This window comes from Equus caballus, chromosome 11 (assembly GCF_041296265.1).
Source record: "Equus caballus isolate H_3958 breed thoroughbred chromosome 11, TB-T2T, whole genome shotgun sequence".
NCBI lineage: Eukaryota > Metazoa > Chordata > Mammalia > Perissodactyla > Equidae > Equus > Equus caballus.
In genome coordinates, this window is record NC_091694.1 from 12,052,323 (window position 1) to 12,069,010 (window position 16,688).

A 16,688-nucleotide genomic window follows, 5' to 3' on the forward strand; every position below is an offset into this window, starting at 1 on the left:
CAATGGCAGCAGGTAGAATCTGCAACCAGATACTATTGCTATGCAAAGGCACAAATCCACCCCATCAAATAGTATGAAGAGATGTATTAATACTCCAGACTAGAAGGAAAAAGACAAATACCCAAAAATCAATAGTGAAGGCACAGAGATTTATAATCTAAATGACAGAGAATTTAAAATAGATATCATAAAAAAAAAACTCAATGAATTACAAAAGAACTCAGAAAGATAGTTCAAGGAAATCAGGAATAAAATTAATGATCAAAGGAAATTCTTCACAAAAGAGATTGAAACTATAAAGAAAAATTGGTCAGAAATGTCAGAGATGAAAAACAATGAATGAGATAAAGAAAAATCTGGAGTCCTTAAATAACAGAGCTGATATCATGGAGGACAGAATTAGCAATTTAGAGGACAGAAATATAGAAAGGCTTCAGATGGAGAAGGAGAGAGAACTAAGACTAAAAAGAAATGAAGAAACTCTCTGAGAAATATCCCACTCAATTAGGAAATGCAACATAAGGATTGTAGGTATTCCAGAGGGAAAAGAGAAAAAGAAAGGAGCAGAGAGCTTGTTCAAAGAAATAATAGATGAGAACTTCCCAAACCTGGGGAAGGAGCTAAAAGACATCCTCTCCATACCTCTGGCTCTGATCCCCAACTCTGCATAGAAACGATGTATGGGATATGCAGGTGCCTCCTGCCTCTAATTCCACTTCATTTCACAAAGGAGCAGGTGTTGGGATCAACCTTGGTTTTGTCCCAGTGTGTGGCTTACAGAAAAACAGTGAGCTAGCACAGATGAGCCTCATCTTACAAACTGATAGTAGCGTTGTGGTTAATAGCATAGAGTCAGAAATGTTAGGGTTTGACTCTCAGCTCCACCACTTCCTAACATGGGTCCCTAACTAAGTCCTTTAACTTCTCTGCACCATTACTACTTCTCTGGTGTATTAGTTTTCTATTGACGTGTAACACATTACCACAAACTTAGCACCTTAAAGCAACACCTGTTTATTATCTCAGTTTCTGTGAGCCAGGGGTCTGGCACAGCTTAGCTGGGTCCTCTGCTCAGGATCTTTTCTGAGGCTCAGGGTCACTGGCAGAATCCATTTCCTTGTAGCTTTAGAACCCATGGTGGCTTGCTTCTGCAAGGCCAGTAGGACTTGAGTCTCTAACTTCTAGACCCTCTTTTAAAGGGCTCGCCTAATTAGGCCAGGCCCACCCAAGATAAGGGATTAAAGGTAAATGATTAGAGACCTTCATTACATCTGCAAAATTCCTTCATCTTTGTCATAACATAACATAATCACAAGTGACATCCCATCATATTCAAAAGTCCTGCCCACACTTGGTGGGGGAGAACAGGGGTATTTATACAGGGCATGCATAATAGGGGGCAGAATCTTGAAGCCACCTTAGAATTCTGCCTACCACATTCTGTAAAATGAAGACACTAATAGGACCTATCTTGTAGGGTTGCTTTGAAGATTAAATGAGATGGCAAATGTAACAGTAAGTAGTCAGCAAGGTGCAGCTGCTATTATTATTTTAGCATTTTTGAGCATCTACTACATTGCAGGCTCCATGCTAGCAACTGGGGATTCAGGAAATAATAAAAATAGTAATGCAAACTTTGCTCTGAAAGAAATAATGGCATTTCTCTAGCACTAGTCCTGCCCCCAAACCCAGTCCAAAAGTTGGCAAAAACCAATAAAGCTTTAATCCAACTAAATAACTTTTGATCTAAAGACTCTGGATTTTCTTGGCTTGTCAAAGCCACCATCCAAAATAAAAAGTGCTGACTCCAGTCAAATACTGTAATCCACAGGGTTATTATTTCCACCCTTAAAAGCACCCTGGTTTGACTGCTAAATTGCAATCAGAGGAGCAGCTGTTCGGTGCTATTGCTTCAGCACAGAATTCAAACTCTCACCCGGTGGTTCTTCGCCTCAGCTGCGCACATTTGAATCACCCAGAGGACTTGTCTAGGGTTTCACCTGCCAAAACTCAGAAGCAATTGGCCTGGCGTGTGCCCTTGCACTGGAATTTTTAAAGCCCCCCCAGGAGGCTCCAACACATCACCAGGGGTGTCATCTAACTTCTAAGTGTTGCCATAGGCAAAGCTGGATAGATTCCCAACGGTCTGAAAGCTAAATTCTTCTTAAAGAGAAACTGCTGAAGACACGATAAGCCAAAGAGACATGAGCAACAATAAAACATTTTTCCACTTACGTTCAGCCAAGAGATGGAAATTCAACACATTTCACACCTTTTCAAGCCACTCTCCCAGGTCTACTTTTAGCAGACAGCCCTTGTCTAGATGGGGAATAGCTGAGAGAGTACTGAGAAAAGATGAAATTGCCCACATGTCCCAGAAAGTCGCTGGTGCTCAGCATGTTTTCTTCTTGCTCATTCAGTGTTCCCTCTGTCACCAACATGTACTAAGCACCTACTATATGGCAAGCTTCCTGCTGGGTGCTGGGGCTTCAGAGGTCAATAGAACCCAAACTCTGCCTTCAAGAGCTCAGAGTCTAATGCCAAGATGCAAAGATACCCTTTCTGTTCCAGAGTCATGTGTTCAGGATTGAGTGCATGGAGCCAGTTTTTAGGTTATAAATAATCATTTAAAAAGCTTTCTCAGTCTTCTATGTGTATCTGTCTCCAGGGTTAAACTACTTCCAGAAAGTAGCCTCTTTCCAACTTTCCCTCCTTCTCCCCTGGACACCATCCTCCCTCCCCCCAAAAATTATTACCCAGGATAGGAGCTTAAAAATTGCCAAAATACCATAATTATTTTACAAGGAAAAAGAGCAACAGAAAGCCAGTCTCCTCTTCCCTCACCCCTTCTAACCCCCCCCAGGTCGTTCTCCCACACCAAGGGGCATGCACGCTCCACAACCCAGAACACATCCTGAGCTGGGTGGGGGCTGGCCTCTTCAGCCTGCTGATACTCCCCGCTTCCAGCAGGACTGACTGCAAATGCAGCCAAAGCAGACACTTACTGACTGAGGAGGCTTGGGCAAAGCCCAGAGAAGCTGGATTCCTCTCTTAAGCTAACACTGAGCCAGTGGCAGCTGTTTGAGATAGAGAGCATGTGAACTCTGGTTTTGTAAAATTAAGACTGGATTTGGTTTGCCTGGGGTCTAGAAGAGAGTGCTTCCCCCAGAATACCACGTGCTCCTACAGAGACCTGCAATGCCGCCCAAGAGGCAATTCAGCTGGAAGAATACCAAAGCTCCCATTCAAACAAAATACTCCGCAAAGCCCTCACCCCCTTTCATTCAGTTTGTAAACACTTATTGAGGATCTGTGCGCAAGACATTGCACCAGGCTGTGCTAATCCACACAACCCCCACTCCCACCAATGAGAATTCTTAAATTATCAGAATCCCACTGTGGTCTCAAAAATTAAGTTCTTTGGCAGACCCCAGAAAGAATCATTCTGAGTTACTTTTTTTTATACCTCCTCTGACATCCTGGGGAAACTTCTAGTTTAAGCTTACTTCATTCTCTATTTTTAAACTCTGTTAGACGAGCAATGCTTCACCTCTGGCTACTGGAGGCATTCAGGAACCCCATGAGCAAACACCACCGAGGTCCCCCCACCTGGGTCTCCACAGCAGCAGCTCCTAGAATCTGGGGAAAAGGAAAGGAAAAGCACCAAGGTCGTGGCTGGCCCAGCAGAGGAAAACGTCCAAGAAAACCTAGAGATGAAGTCTCGCCATTATTTACCCCTTCAGTGCATATGTGTGGGGAAATAAATAACAATGTCCAACAACATTAGGAAGTTAATTACACCGAAGCGGAATTGAGTCGCAACCCTGAAAATGACTTTGATTAAGGGACACGAGGATGATTTACTCTAGGAGTTGGCTTCTTTTCTTATTTTTCCTTTTTTCATTAGAAGGGAGCCCTGTATGCCTAAGTTGGTTTAAATGTGGCCATGCATAAAGTCTAGAATACGGGCTGAATGACTTAAAGGTCCCTGGGAACTCCAGATTTTGTCATTGAATTAGGCCAGCCAGCCTGGGCTTGGTTGATTTAAGGCTTGGTCATGGGTCAGGTGTCTAGCTTGAACACAAATTTTGAAATCACTGAGAAAGCTTCAGAATGCTCATTTCTATTTTGGAAACTAGCACTTGTCTCCTTGCAACAGGCATCCACTAAAGGATTGAGGATGCCATGGAGGCATCCACTGATGCAGGGGTCAGCAAACCATGGCCCACAGGCCAAATTTGTCCTGCCACCTGTTTTTGTTTTTTTTTTTTAAAAGATTTTATTTTTTTCCTTTTTCTCCCCAAAGCCCCCAGGTACATAGTTGTATATTCTTCGTTGTGGGTCCTTCTAGTTGTGGCACGTGGGACGCTGCCTCAGCATGGTTTGATGAGCAGTGCCATGTCTGCGCCCAGGATTCGAACCAACGAAACACTGGGCTGCCTGCAGCGGAGCGCGCGAATTTAACCACTCGGCCACGGGGCCAGCCCCCCGCCACCTGTTTTTGCATGGCTTGCAAACTAAGAATGGTTTTTCCATTTTAAATAGTTGAAAAAGAAATCAAAATAATATTATTTTGTGACGTGAAAATTACATGGGGGCCAGCCCGGCGGCGTAGCAGTTAAGTTCAAGTGCTCCATTTTGGCGGCCCGGGGCTCACCGGTTGAGATCCCGCTCGTGGACGAATGTGCCACTTATCAAGCCATGCTGTGGCAGGCTTCCCACATATAAAGTAGAGGAAGATGGGCACGGATGTTAGCTCAGGGCCAGTCTTCCTCAGTAAAAAAGAGGAGGATTGGAGGCAGATGTTAGCTCAGGGTTAATCTTCCCAAAAAAAAAAGAAAAGAAAATTATATGACAGTCAAACTTTAGTGTCCATAAATAAAATTTTATTGGAACACAGTCACACCTACTCATTTACATGTCATCTATGGCTACTTCTGTGCTACAACAACCATGTTGTATAATTGTGAGAGATCTCATGGCCCACAAAGACTAACATGTTTATTATCTGTCCCTTTACAGAGAAAGTCTGCTAACCTCTGCAGTAAAGTAAAAGAATAGCCCTGCACAAATGCAGAAAAATGAGAGGGTCACTTTTAACTCATACTTTAATTAACCTAATTAAAGCACCATGTTGGAGCCCCTAATGATTTTTCTCTACTCAGTGAAACCCCAGAGTGAGAATCAACTCAACTCATGTGGCATTAGCAAAACAACTTACCAATAATGCATCTGGCAAAGGGAATTGCCCACCATGCTTATCACATTCCAGAAAAGCAAGTCAGAATATCACAGAGATTCAATTGCTCTCCTAACAAGAGCTTTCATTCTTGGCTCTGGGTTAAGGGTCTGCTTCCTTCTCAGTTGCACAAGGCTCTTCTTTGTTATGCTGTGGGCGGGGTCAAATACAAAGAAATTAACCCTGGACTAGCTGGGGAAAAAGCCAGCACTGTGCATGGGCCCTACTGTGTGGCGTCTTTCTCCTCGCCTCCTTGGAACAGATTGGAAGCTGCCGATGGCCCTGGGACCTGTTTATCCACCATCAGTCTCAAGTCTGAGCACCACCAAAGCTGTGGGACAAAGCTGGGAATTTTCTCCTCCGACAGCAAAGAGCTTCCGCATACATGATGTGAGTCTCCCAGATATTCCTTTTCTCCTTTATCCTTTGCAGACTGAGAAGTGAGAATGTGCCTTATACAGGGGTAAGCTGAGCATACAAGGGGCTGTGACTGACCAAGACCAAAAGAGTAGGAGTAAGTGGTTTCTATTCACCTGCATCCGCATCCCAGCCTCATCACCTCCTGGCACCATGGGAGACCGGTGCAAGGAGAGCAATGAAGCCCTGAACACAGAACGTAATGCACACCGTAAACCTCATCAGGGACCCCTAAAAAGAAAAAAGAAGAAATCCTGAAAATCAGGCAGTTATGTACTGGAGGGTCTCTTCCACGCCAGGCCACCTCTGTTCCGCCTCCTTGACCTGATTCCTGCCACCATTCCACCGTGTGAGATGTTGTGAGTCTTCGTCCCCTGATATCTATCCCTTTGGTTAACAGGTTCGTTTTGCTTTGTGTGAAAGAGACATTTTTGAAAAGTTTGGTGGTAATCTAACCTTTTCTCCCTATTGTCTTAAAATCCAGAAATGGCCCTCTTCAAAACTTAATTGCTCACTCATGTGACAAACTTCTGTTGAGCACCTACTAAATGACATGTAATCTATGCAGAGGAATAATCCACGTAGGTGGATAAAACAAGCCCTGTTCTCAAGGACCTTAGGGTCTAGGTGGGCCATGATCAAGTAGAGAGACACGTGCAGTAAGTCAAGTTGGGGACACAGACCCCTGGGGTAAACAATATGGAAGCCCAGAGGAGGAGGTGCCAACTCTGACTTGAGGGGAGAAAGGCCTCTGGTGGAGGTGACACTTCACTTCTGGTGGAGCCAAAATCAGGATCCTGTAAGATGAATAGGAGTAAGGAGGCGAAGGCAGGAGAGAGATGGAGGGAGAAGTGATGCAGGCAGAAAAGGAGGTGCATGCAAACTTCAGCTCCTGTATTAAAAATGCAATGGTGTTGCTGATGATGGTGATGATGACTCTCCTAAAGAAAAACAACATGACAAGTCAGGGGAAGGAGCAGACCTAGAAAGGGCCAGGAATGGAGGCCTCTCTCACCTTTCACTGCAGATACAGCTCTGCTCTCGGTCAGCTCTGGGCCAGTCCAGAGTGATGGGGGCGTGGATCTTGCCCCATCTCAGGTCCATTGGCATCAAGCTGTCTCTCTTCAAGGTGGACTCTGGAAACTGTCTTCCTTGGAACTGAGTCTCCGCCCTGAAGCTACAAATGTGAATTTAAACTTGATGCAAGACAAGATGACAGAGACCTCGGGGACATTCTTTCACTTTGCTGGGTCTCAGTTTCTCTATCTGAGAAGTGGGATATTTGATCTCTAAAATCCCTAGGGGCCTCTGATTTTCATCAGCTCCTCCATCTCCTGTCTGCCTCCTGAGCCATCACAGTGTCGGTCTGGTACACTTACGGTCAATGCTGGGAGAAATAAAACAATACATGTCTTTGTTTCCTAGTGTGTGGGAGGCAGGAAGTGGCCCAACCCCCTAATCGGGATGAGGTTCCTGTGGATTGTCCAACCGCCCACTCCTCAGCACATCCCCACCTCCCAGTTGTCTCAGCCAGAAACCCACGGGCCCCCTCGGCCATCAGCAGCCAGAATCCATACATCACCACCATGCTGCCAACCATATCCCTGCCTCTGTGGGGTGAAAAGAATCAAGATGTGTCTAGCGACAGTTGCTGAGCCTCCCCTGTACACAAGGCAGGGATGGGCCAAGCATGCCTGTGGTGGCCCCCACGGTCAAGAATCTAGGCTGGACATCCCTCTCCCTCTGGCCACACGTGGGCAGAGCAAGAAGAGGTGCCAGCTCTTATGGAGAAACTGATGTACAGGCTGAATTTGGGACTTGGTTCCCAGTCTAAAAGGCTAGGCCAGAAGAGGGAAAGTAGGTGAAAGTGAGATGGTCTTGAGCTGGGAAAACCAGTTGAGAGCAAGAGTCAAAGCAGTTGAAAGGTAGGGCCTGGTGCTGCCTGAGCTGTGGGAACCCAGCAGGAGCTGCCTTCAGCAGAGAGTTCGCAGATCTGTGTACGAGCAGGGATGGCACCATGAAGGGAGACTCTGGCTTGGGAAATCCACTGGGCCCCTGTGTCTGTGTGTCTCCTAGTGGAATGTAAATGGGGCTCCTTTGCTCCTCAGTTTCTAACATCAGTGAGATTAGAGCTGCAATAGAACCAATAGAACCCTCCATCACACATCAGATCCTTCCTCCTGCCTCCAGGAAGGATGGCCGTCAACTCATGGCATTCTTGACATGCCAGTTTCACATAAATCACGCCATTTCAAGGCTGGAATGAGACTTCCATCAATAATCCACCATAGAAGTGAGCGTTGAGTCAATGTCTTGCAGGGAGTGGCACAGGCTTAACTAGAACTCAGTGCCCTGACCCTCAATCTACTGCTTTGCCAGGCTCCCAGCAGCAAATGGAGGACAGGGTCCTTTTATCTGCCTCTCAAGGCCACAGAAAATTAAGAAAGGTAAACGGAAGTCCAAGTAACGAATGAGAGGCATAACAAGAGCGGCCTGTTGTGAGAAGGACGCCTTGTCTTGGTATGACCCCTGGCACTTGGTAACCACATGTTCTCGGGGCTCCTCACTGCAGGAGCACGTGGCCTGTCTGCCCCAGCAGGGCCCTTTCCGGCACTTCATGGACATGAAGGCGGAGAAGAGACTGGCTGGCTGGAAGGAGCGCCGCAGTCGCTACGGAGACATCAACGTGCACAAGCGCTATCAGTTTGGGAAGATCTTCTCCCCTTTCCAGGCCCTGGCCACCACGGTGAGCAAGCTTTTCTTTTGTAAAGGATTCCAAAGTCCTTTAGTGAGATGAGTGACAAACTCCAGTTCTTTCTCCTTTAGGGGAATGGATTAGTCAGTTCTGGCCACAAAAATGCTGCGTAACAAACCACTCTAAAACTCAGTGGCTCACAATCACAGGCATCAATGTTTCTCCATCACCAGTCTGCAGTGAAATAGACTCACCCCACTTTTATTCACTGCAAGCTCACAGTAGGAGGGAGTAAAGCACTGAGAACAAAAACCCATCTACCATAGAGACTAAATCTAGCCTACCTGTAGGGTGGTGCCCTGAGGTTTAGGGGTTGATATAAAGGCAGATGGGTGCAGCTGAGCTGTTCAGAGACAAGACCAGTTCAAGGGGAGGAAGAGATCTTGGGAAAGGGGAGCTTTTGGTGATAAAGGAAGGTGGCTCTGGTTCCCATCCCTCTATCTCACCTGTTACCTTTTGGATCCAAGTTAATTGAAGTGGGACAGTTTCAAAACACACTTCCTTGAAATGATTACTGTTATGTCTTTGTGATACTTTCTAGCTATATGTTCTTGTGGTTCTAAAATTTGGAGTACATTAGAATCACTTAAGAAACCTGCTTAGGGGCTCAGCCAGTGGTGTAGTGGTTAAGTTCACACACCCCCAATTCAGTGGCCCAGGGTTCCTGGGTTTAGATCCACAGCACAGACCTACACACCACTCATCAAGCCATGTTGTGGTGGCATCCCACAAACAAAATAGAGGAAGACTGGTACAGATGTTAGCTCAGTGACAATCTTCCTCAAGTGAAAAGAGGAAGATTGGCAACAGATGTTAACTCAAGGTCAATCTTCCTCACACACATACAAAAAAGAAGCCTGCTTAAAATGTAGATCCCCAGGCTGGTAGTAATTCCAATTCAGAGGATCTTGGAATTTCCTTTTTTAACAAGTTCTCTATTTACACCTTTATGCATCATTACTCAGTCAGGGCTTCTCAACCTTGTTCACTTCACCAGCGCCCCTAAGTCTGAAGAGAGTCAGTATGTGTGGACACCTGTAACCAATTCACAGCTCAACAGTATGCACTAGAACCCAGGTCTGGGACTTTTGCTCAGCAGCAGTTCTCATCCTTGAACTTCAGAATCACCTGGGTAATTCGCCATGCTAATGCACAGGTCTCACTCCAGACCAGTTAAATCAGAAGCTCTGGGAGTGGGTCCCAGGCACTAGCATGTTTTAAAGGTCTACCAGCTGGGTAACCAACTCATCCCAGTTTTCCCAGGACTTACTTGCACAGTTTTCCCAGGACTTTCCATCTTTTAGCACTAGGAGTCCTGAGTCCCAGGAAACTCCTCACTCCTGGTTTTAAAACTCAAAGTCACGAGTCCCTGGAACCTGGGAAAACAAGATGCTTGGTCATTGGTCACCCTATCCACACATGATTTCAATGTGTAGCCAAGTTTGAGATTACTATTACTGTCTGAGCTTTCTAGAAACCAGCCCCAATTCCTCATATTACAGTAGCTGCTACCCATCTATCCATTCACTGGCCAACATTCCTTAAGCATGTGCACGTACTCAAAGCTAAGCACCCTGGAGGACCCAGGATCGGAAATCTCAACGCTACCATCAAGGAGCTTCTGATCTGCCAGGAAGAGTGAGCCATGAGCCAAATCATGAACACAAACACACTACAAACACAAATACAATGAAACATTCGTAAGACTAGCTCCATAAATGGATAGATCCAGAAGGAGAGGAGTTATCCAAATTTGAGCTGCTTTCTGCTAAATCCAACCCCACAAAGTCTTACGGAAGAACCAAGTCTCCAGACAGCGACATCCTCTTGACTCACAGTGCCACTTGGAAAAAGCAGATCTCCCATGTATTGAGAACAACAGTACCCAAGTATTGAGTTCTTACTATGGACCAGGTATAGTGCTAATGACTTCACGAGTCCTTGGTCCTCACGGCCTCCACCATATTAACATGATCCTCAATTCATAGATGAGGAAACAAAAGCTGAGACTTGTTAAGTCACTTGACCACGATTACCATTAGCCAGAGGTAGAGCCAGGATATAAACCGGCTATGCTGGAGCGGGTGTTCCCAACCCCCATACTCTATTTCATTGCCATTATTCTCTGCCTCATAGGAGATGCAAAGACTGGTGCTTCCCCAAGATCTGTCCATGAATCCACACATGCAGAAAATGGGCATTTCATGCACTGCCAAAGGGAATCTCCAGGATTTATCCTTGTCTTCCACAGAGCTGGGCTTGGGAAAGGATGACGACAACCATGAGAAAGAGAAACCAGCGAGCCACATTAAAAGACCTTTATTCCCCCCAATAGTTAAAGTAACAAAATCTAATGACATGAAATAATAAAAGTTGCAAAATTGCATTCTGGCCTCTTGCTGGCCTAATGCAAGTCTTTGCATTAAAACAGTTAGAACTCAGGGACTCAGGAATCCTGAGATATTCTCAAACCTGACTTAATATTTAATAACTTGTGGAATTGCACCAACATGCCTTTGTGTGAACATTTTGGGGAGGGTGAAACAATCAGAAGCTGCAATTCCCAACTAGAACCAAATCCTTAAAAAGTACACTTTTCTCAGAAGTCTGAAGATGGAGGGAGGGATGATTACAGCTCAGTGAATCAAGGGCCTCACTCTTTCCATCCTTATGGTCTACCATCACCAGAGTGTTGGATGGGAACCTCGGCATTAGCTCCTTATGGTCACAAAATGGTTGCTACTGCACCAAACACCATATCCTCACATGAGCACATCAAATACTAGAAGGCTGAAGTTTCTCCTCATGCTATACACACACACATACATACAGAAGGAGAACCTCTCCCAGGAACCACACAGCAGCTTTCCCAGCAATTCTTCTTGGCCAGGATGGTGTGGCTTGCCCATGCCATAACCACAGGGGAAGCTGGGAAGGTAAGGATAGGGTATTTACTGGGAGGTAAGTCCTACCTTAGGAAAGGAAAATAGGAGAATAGCAGATGGGGAAGCAATTAATGTCTGCCACAGTGGGAGACTCCCTGGTTTGCAGGTCAGACCATTACAGTGAGAATTTATATTTACACTGAGTGAAAATCTGTCTTATAATTTCTGAGCATCAATCCTAAGGTTGTTCCTCTAAGAAGCCTCCTCCACCTTAAATAGCTTTTATTTTCCTTTGGTTTTAAAAGTAATATATGCTTATCATAAAGAATACTCAAAAGTACAAAAAAGAAAATAACAATTACCCAAATCACACCATTTAGAGACAACTGGTGTTTGCATCTGGAAACTTTTAGATTGCTTTTCAATCTCTTGCTCTTGTTGATAATGCTGAGGTTGTCTTTGGGCCTTGGTCTGTTTTCCATAGTTTTGATTGGGTTGTTTCTTGCTACCCTTGCCCAGCATCTGTCAGCAGGTCACCTGGTCCTCTTCCAGGTCCCCTCCCATGTAGCTGTGGTACCAAAGCCATGACATCTCTTTGCCTTACAGCACTGTCCTCAGGCAGGTGGTCTATCCTTTCCTTGCTTCAAACTTTTGAACATACTGAACAACCCCGCAAAACAAAAACAAAACCTATTTCTTCTTTATTTTTAATCCTTAATCCTTTTCACAGATTCATGGAGGGCTTAATTTTCTTTTAACCTTGTCATGTTTATTTCTGATCTATATGATGTGCGGGCGACACCACGGTTCCCCTCCTTTCTGGCACATGTCCTCTTTCAGTCTGGAGTAAACAGCTCCCTTTGCAGCTCTGTTGGTTAAGTCAATTGCCTGCTTGCTTTTCATCTTACTGACATCATTTACAATCACACAGGCAGAATTTTATATTATAGTGTTTCCAATTTCTCTTAAGCCAGGGATCAATCCAGAAACTATGGCTCTCAAACCAAATCTGGCCCTCATCCTGTTTTTGTAAATAAAGTTTTATTGGAACACAGACACACCATTTGTTTTCACATTGTCTACGGCTGCTTTTGTGCTACAACAGAAGAGATGACTAGTTGCAACAAAGACTCTATGGCCCGCAAAGCAGATAATATTTACTATCTGGCCCTTCACACAAAAAGCTTGCTGCTCTGCCTTCAGCCAAATTCCCCTTTACAATTTTTGACTAAGGGATTCTACTTCATTTATCTCTGCTTTTAAAAATATCCTTAAAGGCTAGAGTCTATGACTATGTCCATCTACCAGCAAAGAAAGTCAGGAACTTAACCAGTTCCCTTCCTAGAAGGACCTACAGTAGATGGCTACCTGCCCACAGGCTAATTTGCCATCTGTAATAAGAAACCGTCCTGCATATCGTGTGCATGACCTGGCAGTGTGTGTATAAGTTTCTGTCTTTCTCTCCTTTTATTCTAACCGTGAGCCACACCTTCCCACCTGCTTCTCCTTTCAGGGGGAGGATTCCACACAGGAGGGCAGGTTCTGTATGAGTGCCAGTGAGGGTTGACAATGGTGCTACACCACCTGGGTGTGTTTGCTTTCAAAAACGGTGGAGCGTCCCACCGAGATCCAAGAGGAGATAAAGCTCTGAACAATTACAATGGAAGGCGATGAAAGCCGGACAAGATTTCCGACACTTAGACCCCCGTACCTAAGCATTAAGAGAAAGAACTATTAGTGTAATTCACAATTGACAATAAATATGATTTACATACATCTTTGCAGGACTCCATTAAATACATAAAGCAAGATCTATGCAGACAAAGCCGTTCTTCTACTATAGGACTTGAGCAAGGTACGACTCACAGGCGAGAAGCAATAACAATTGCATCAGCCAGCATATCCTGAGTGATTACTTTGTTCCAGACACAGAGTTAAAAGCTCTTGTGGATTTACCTCATTCAATTCATGCTATTGTTCCACTATAATAATCCACTATTATTAAGGACGAGGACACGGAAGCTTCAAGAGCTACTCCCTCTCTCATGCAGGCATTCGACGGGGTGCCCTCTAGAGCCCAGACCTCCTCTCTCAGCTTGCCGGGGGCACACAGCCCCGGTTAGCAGTCATTTATATTCCACACTAGTTCAGAACCACCACACACGTTCTTACCCCATTCTGCCCCATGGCTTATTTGTTCTTTGCTCTTTTCCTAGCTCTCTTGATAAAATAACCCATGCATATATGACAAATGCTAATGAATTCATGTGTCCCTGCTTGTAGATAACGTCTTTCAATTTCAACTGCTGCCTTCTACAGCTAGTTCGTAAAAGTGAGAACGTCAACCTCCTGGCAGCTGAGGCTACAGGCAGGTTCCACGGCAAGAATCCCATAAGGGAGATGCTGGGGCTTTGGCCGTGTGCAAGTTCCCTAAGTAGGGGGAATTTAGGAGGAACGGAGGGGAACAAGTAGAAGGCTCCTTGTACGGTTAGAAGCTTACAGCTGGTTCAAGTTCTGCCTCTTATGACCATGGGACCTTAGGCAAGTTGCCTATGGGATGTCGAGGAGTCTGGCTCCTGGTGAAAAGTCTGCGATTTTTCAGGCCTGACCACAAGCAGTTCCAAGGCTTTCCTGGCAGGCTTCCGGGGGAGAGAAACTGTGCTCCCCACGCCAGACCTGGTGACAGCGTGCACTGCAGACTCTGAAGGGCATTGCGGTCAAGGACACAGGCCCCTCTGGCTGGCTGTGTTTTTCCCGTATTTGTGTTCCTAGCCCTAATGCCTTCATTCCTAGGTCTTTTTATCAGAGGCCTTGGGTAAATAGAAATCTTCTTCAGGTGCCGAGGCCTCCTTAGGGGGCCAGGGAACCAGGGGAGCCCTGAAGACACGTTTCTGCACACTGACTCAGTACCCAGTACTTTTCCACCCCTAGCCCTCCCGCCTCTCCCTCTCCCAGCCCCCAACCTCAGTCCCCCTCAACAGTGAGCTGCCTCACGTCTGCACTGAACCCCCTGAGCTGCGGTTTTAGACTCTTGCTGATCCATCGCAGTAAGCGATTAAAGGCTTAACTCTTTCATTTTCGGCTTGTTCCTTGAATCAGCTACTGGACACCTGACAGCTCAGCATTCTCTCTCCAGCTCACCCAGCTCCTGACCGACATGCCCCCAAGTCTTCCTCGTGTGAGAGGTGGAGCTCCTGGTGAACCTCTCTCACACCAAAGTGAGGGTGGAAAGTGTCTGGCTCATAATGAGTACATAATGGTAGCTGTCCTTGTTTTTCCTTACTTTATTTCAAGACTTGATTCTAGGTCTCAAATCCAGACTTCTCTGCATGTGCGCATGCATACGTGCACATGTCTGTGTATGTATAATGAATTCAGGAAGAAGTGTGTGAGACGAGACTAGGGCTGCAAAATCCAGCACAGCAGCCCCTTAGTCTATGAACGCTCCCTCACACCAACCTTGGAACCTGACTTTTCTCTCTGGTGCTTTACTTTTCCCCCTGAAAGTGAAGAAATTCTCCTCTTTCTATGAAGAACAGAGCCCCGCCCTCCCACAGCCGAGGCCAGGTGTGCAGAGCCTGCCCTGGGATTGGTTGGGGTGGACAGAGGCTGAGAGCACTACTGGTGGACAAAAGCACCTACAGTTTGCTGTTTACAAGGAGGAAACAGGACTGAGGCCCCAGGACATGGGAGTTTCAGGGGCCCCTTTTATTTGAGACTCTAGAAATTGTAATTTTCTTGTTGTACGTTAAACTTCCCCATCTGCTTTGCCATGGTGACCTCTCATATGTCACTAGATGAAGAGGTGTGCCTTCAGAAACCCTCACAAATGCTTCAAGCTGGCAGGAAGGACTGGAAATCTGTGACGCTGGTCAGACTGGGCCTGCTGGGGCTGGGAAGAGACATGCCCCGACAGGAAACTACATAGGTGGTAATTGAGAGAGAGGGCCTTTCCCGTCCCTGGGGATTTACATTTACAGGGGGTTCTGGGTCTTGAGAGTGACAGGTAAAGGAGGCAGGGGGACTGAGGATTCAGAGCCCACATTCATTTCCTGAGCATCTCCCACAAGCCAGGCCTGTAGCAGGCCCTGGGCATAAACAGGGAGCCCAACAATGGCCCTGTTTGCATGGAGTCTGCAGTCTTCTCTCCACATCACCTCTGCTCAGCCCATTCCCCACGCCCTCACCACCCTGCTTGGTGGTCCTCAGATCCTGAGTCCCACGCCCTGCCCTGCTGGAGCACCTGTCCAGACCATGGAAGCCACCACCATGGCTTGGTCTGGAGCAGTCTCGCCTCTGACTGTCCACCCAGCGTCGTGGCTGTGGGACAGGCAATCCCTGTTGCATGGGGAGAACCCTGAGAGAATGTCATGGAGGGTGACAGTCTGTACCTCGGGCACATTATTCGTTCAGAAAATGTTTGAGTGAGTCCCTACAGTGAGCCAGGCACTTACCCCAGGAAGCAAGACAGATGTGGTCTCTACCCCTCCCCGCCAGAGCCTAAAGGTTAGTGGTAGGACAGCAAGTGACCATAATAAAGGATGATACATGAATGATCTCCACAGAGAAATCTGGGATTCTTTGGGGGCATATTGGCAGGGGACTTGGCTTTATCTGGGAAACCAGGGAAGGCTTCCCTGAGGAAGTAACATTTAAACTGAGGCAGGGATGAGTCAACCGCAGAGGACGAATGTTCCAGGCGTGGGAACAGTACGTGTGAAATCCTAATGGGGAGTGAGCACAATGCTTTCAAGAAACTGAAAAGGGAAGCCATGTGGCTGGAGCGGGAGACAATGAAGAGGGAATAGCGGTTCCGGGTGAGGGTGACTCAAAGGCAAAGACTTCAGACTTCACCCCGAGGGCAGCAGGAGGAGGTTTCAAGTGTGCGAGAGCCATGCTGTTTGGCTGATTAAAAGGATGACCCTAGTTAGCACATGGAGAGAGCACTGGAGTACCAGAAACACGAGACTCTAGTTCAGGGACTAATGCCATGGTCCAAGTGAAAGATATGATGGCCTGGCCGAGGGTGGAGGAAGAGGAGATGGAAAGAAGGCGATGGGTCGGAGACAGTTTGGGGTACACTGGCAAGACTTGATGTTTGAGTGGCTGTCACAGGTGTGGAAGCAGGTTTCCACAGCAGCTGCTAGGTTTCTGGCTTGAACAACCGGGTGGATGCCGGTGTCGTTTGTTGGAGTCGGACTATTCGCCCAGGCTGGCCTGGGGACCTATATACCACCTTCTCCACGCAAAACTCAATCCCAACCCCCAAAACACAGATCTACCAACAAACGACTGAAACAGGGCTCATATAAAACTTGCAAATAGAGTGTAATTTTATCATTTTTTTAACATCAGGTATTTTCAAACAAGGCTTGCATGCCTGGGTCTCCGA

At 46.3% G+C, this 16,688-nt stretch overlaps 1 protein-coding gene and 1 long non-coding RNA gene across 11 annotated transcripts in view; one reads left to right on the forward strand and one right to left on the reverse strand.

Moving 5' to 3' along the window:
- LOC100629368 (uncharacterized) overlaps nt 1-16,688 on the forward strand; it is a 70,909-nt gene that overhangs the window by 13,068 nt on the left and 41,153 nt on the right. For 8 of the 10 annotated variants that reach the window (XR_002811374.2, XR_011423146.1, XR_011423149.1 and 5 more), the window contains exons 3-4: nt 5,502-5,629; nt 8,229-8,402. Coding sequence is in view for 6 of the 10 variants with exons in the window: in XM_023652156.2 (XP_023507924.1) it covers nt 5,502-5,629; nt 8,229-8,402 (302 nt within the window). In the remaining 4 variants the exon portion in view is untranslated. Of the gene's footprint in view, nt 1-5,501; nt 5,630-8,228; nt 8,403-10,547; nt 10,798-16,688 lie in introns of those variants that run through there. The other 2 variants (XM_005597240.4, XM_014737559.3) reach the window with 1 other exon arrangement.
- The window catches only part of LOC138916219 (uncharacterized), a 66,366-nt gene continuing 54,545 nt past the window's right edge, over nt 4,868-16,688 (reverse strand). Inside the window, exons 4-6 of the long non-coding RNA XR_011423153.1 lie at nt 9,682-9,787; nt 6,672-6,833; nt 4,868-5,887 (exon numbers count right to left, since the gene is read on the reverse strand). This is a non-coding gene — a long non-coding RNA (uncharacterized lncRNA). The remainder of the gene's footprint in view (nt 5,888-6,671; nt 6,834-9,681; nt 9,788-16,688) is intronic.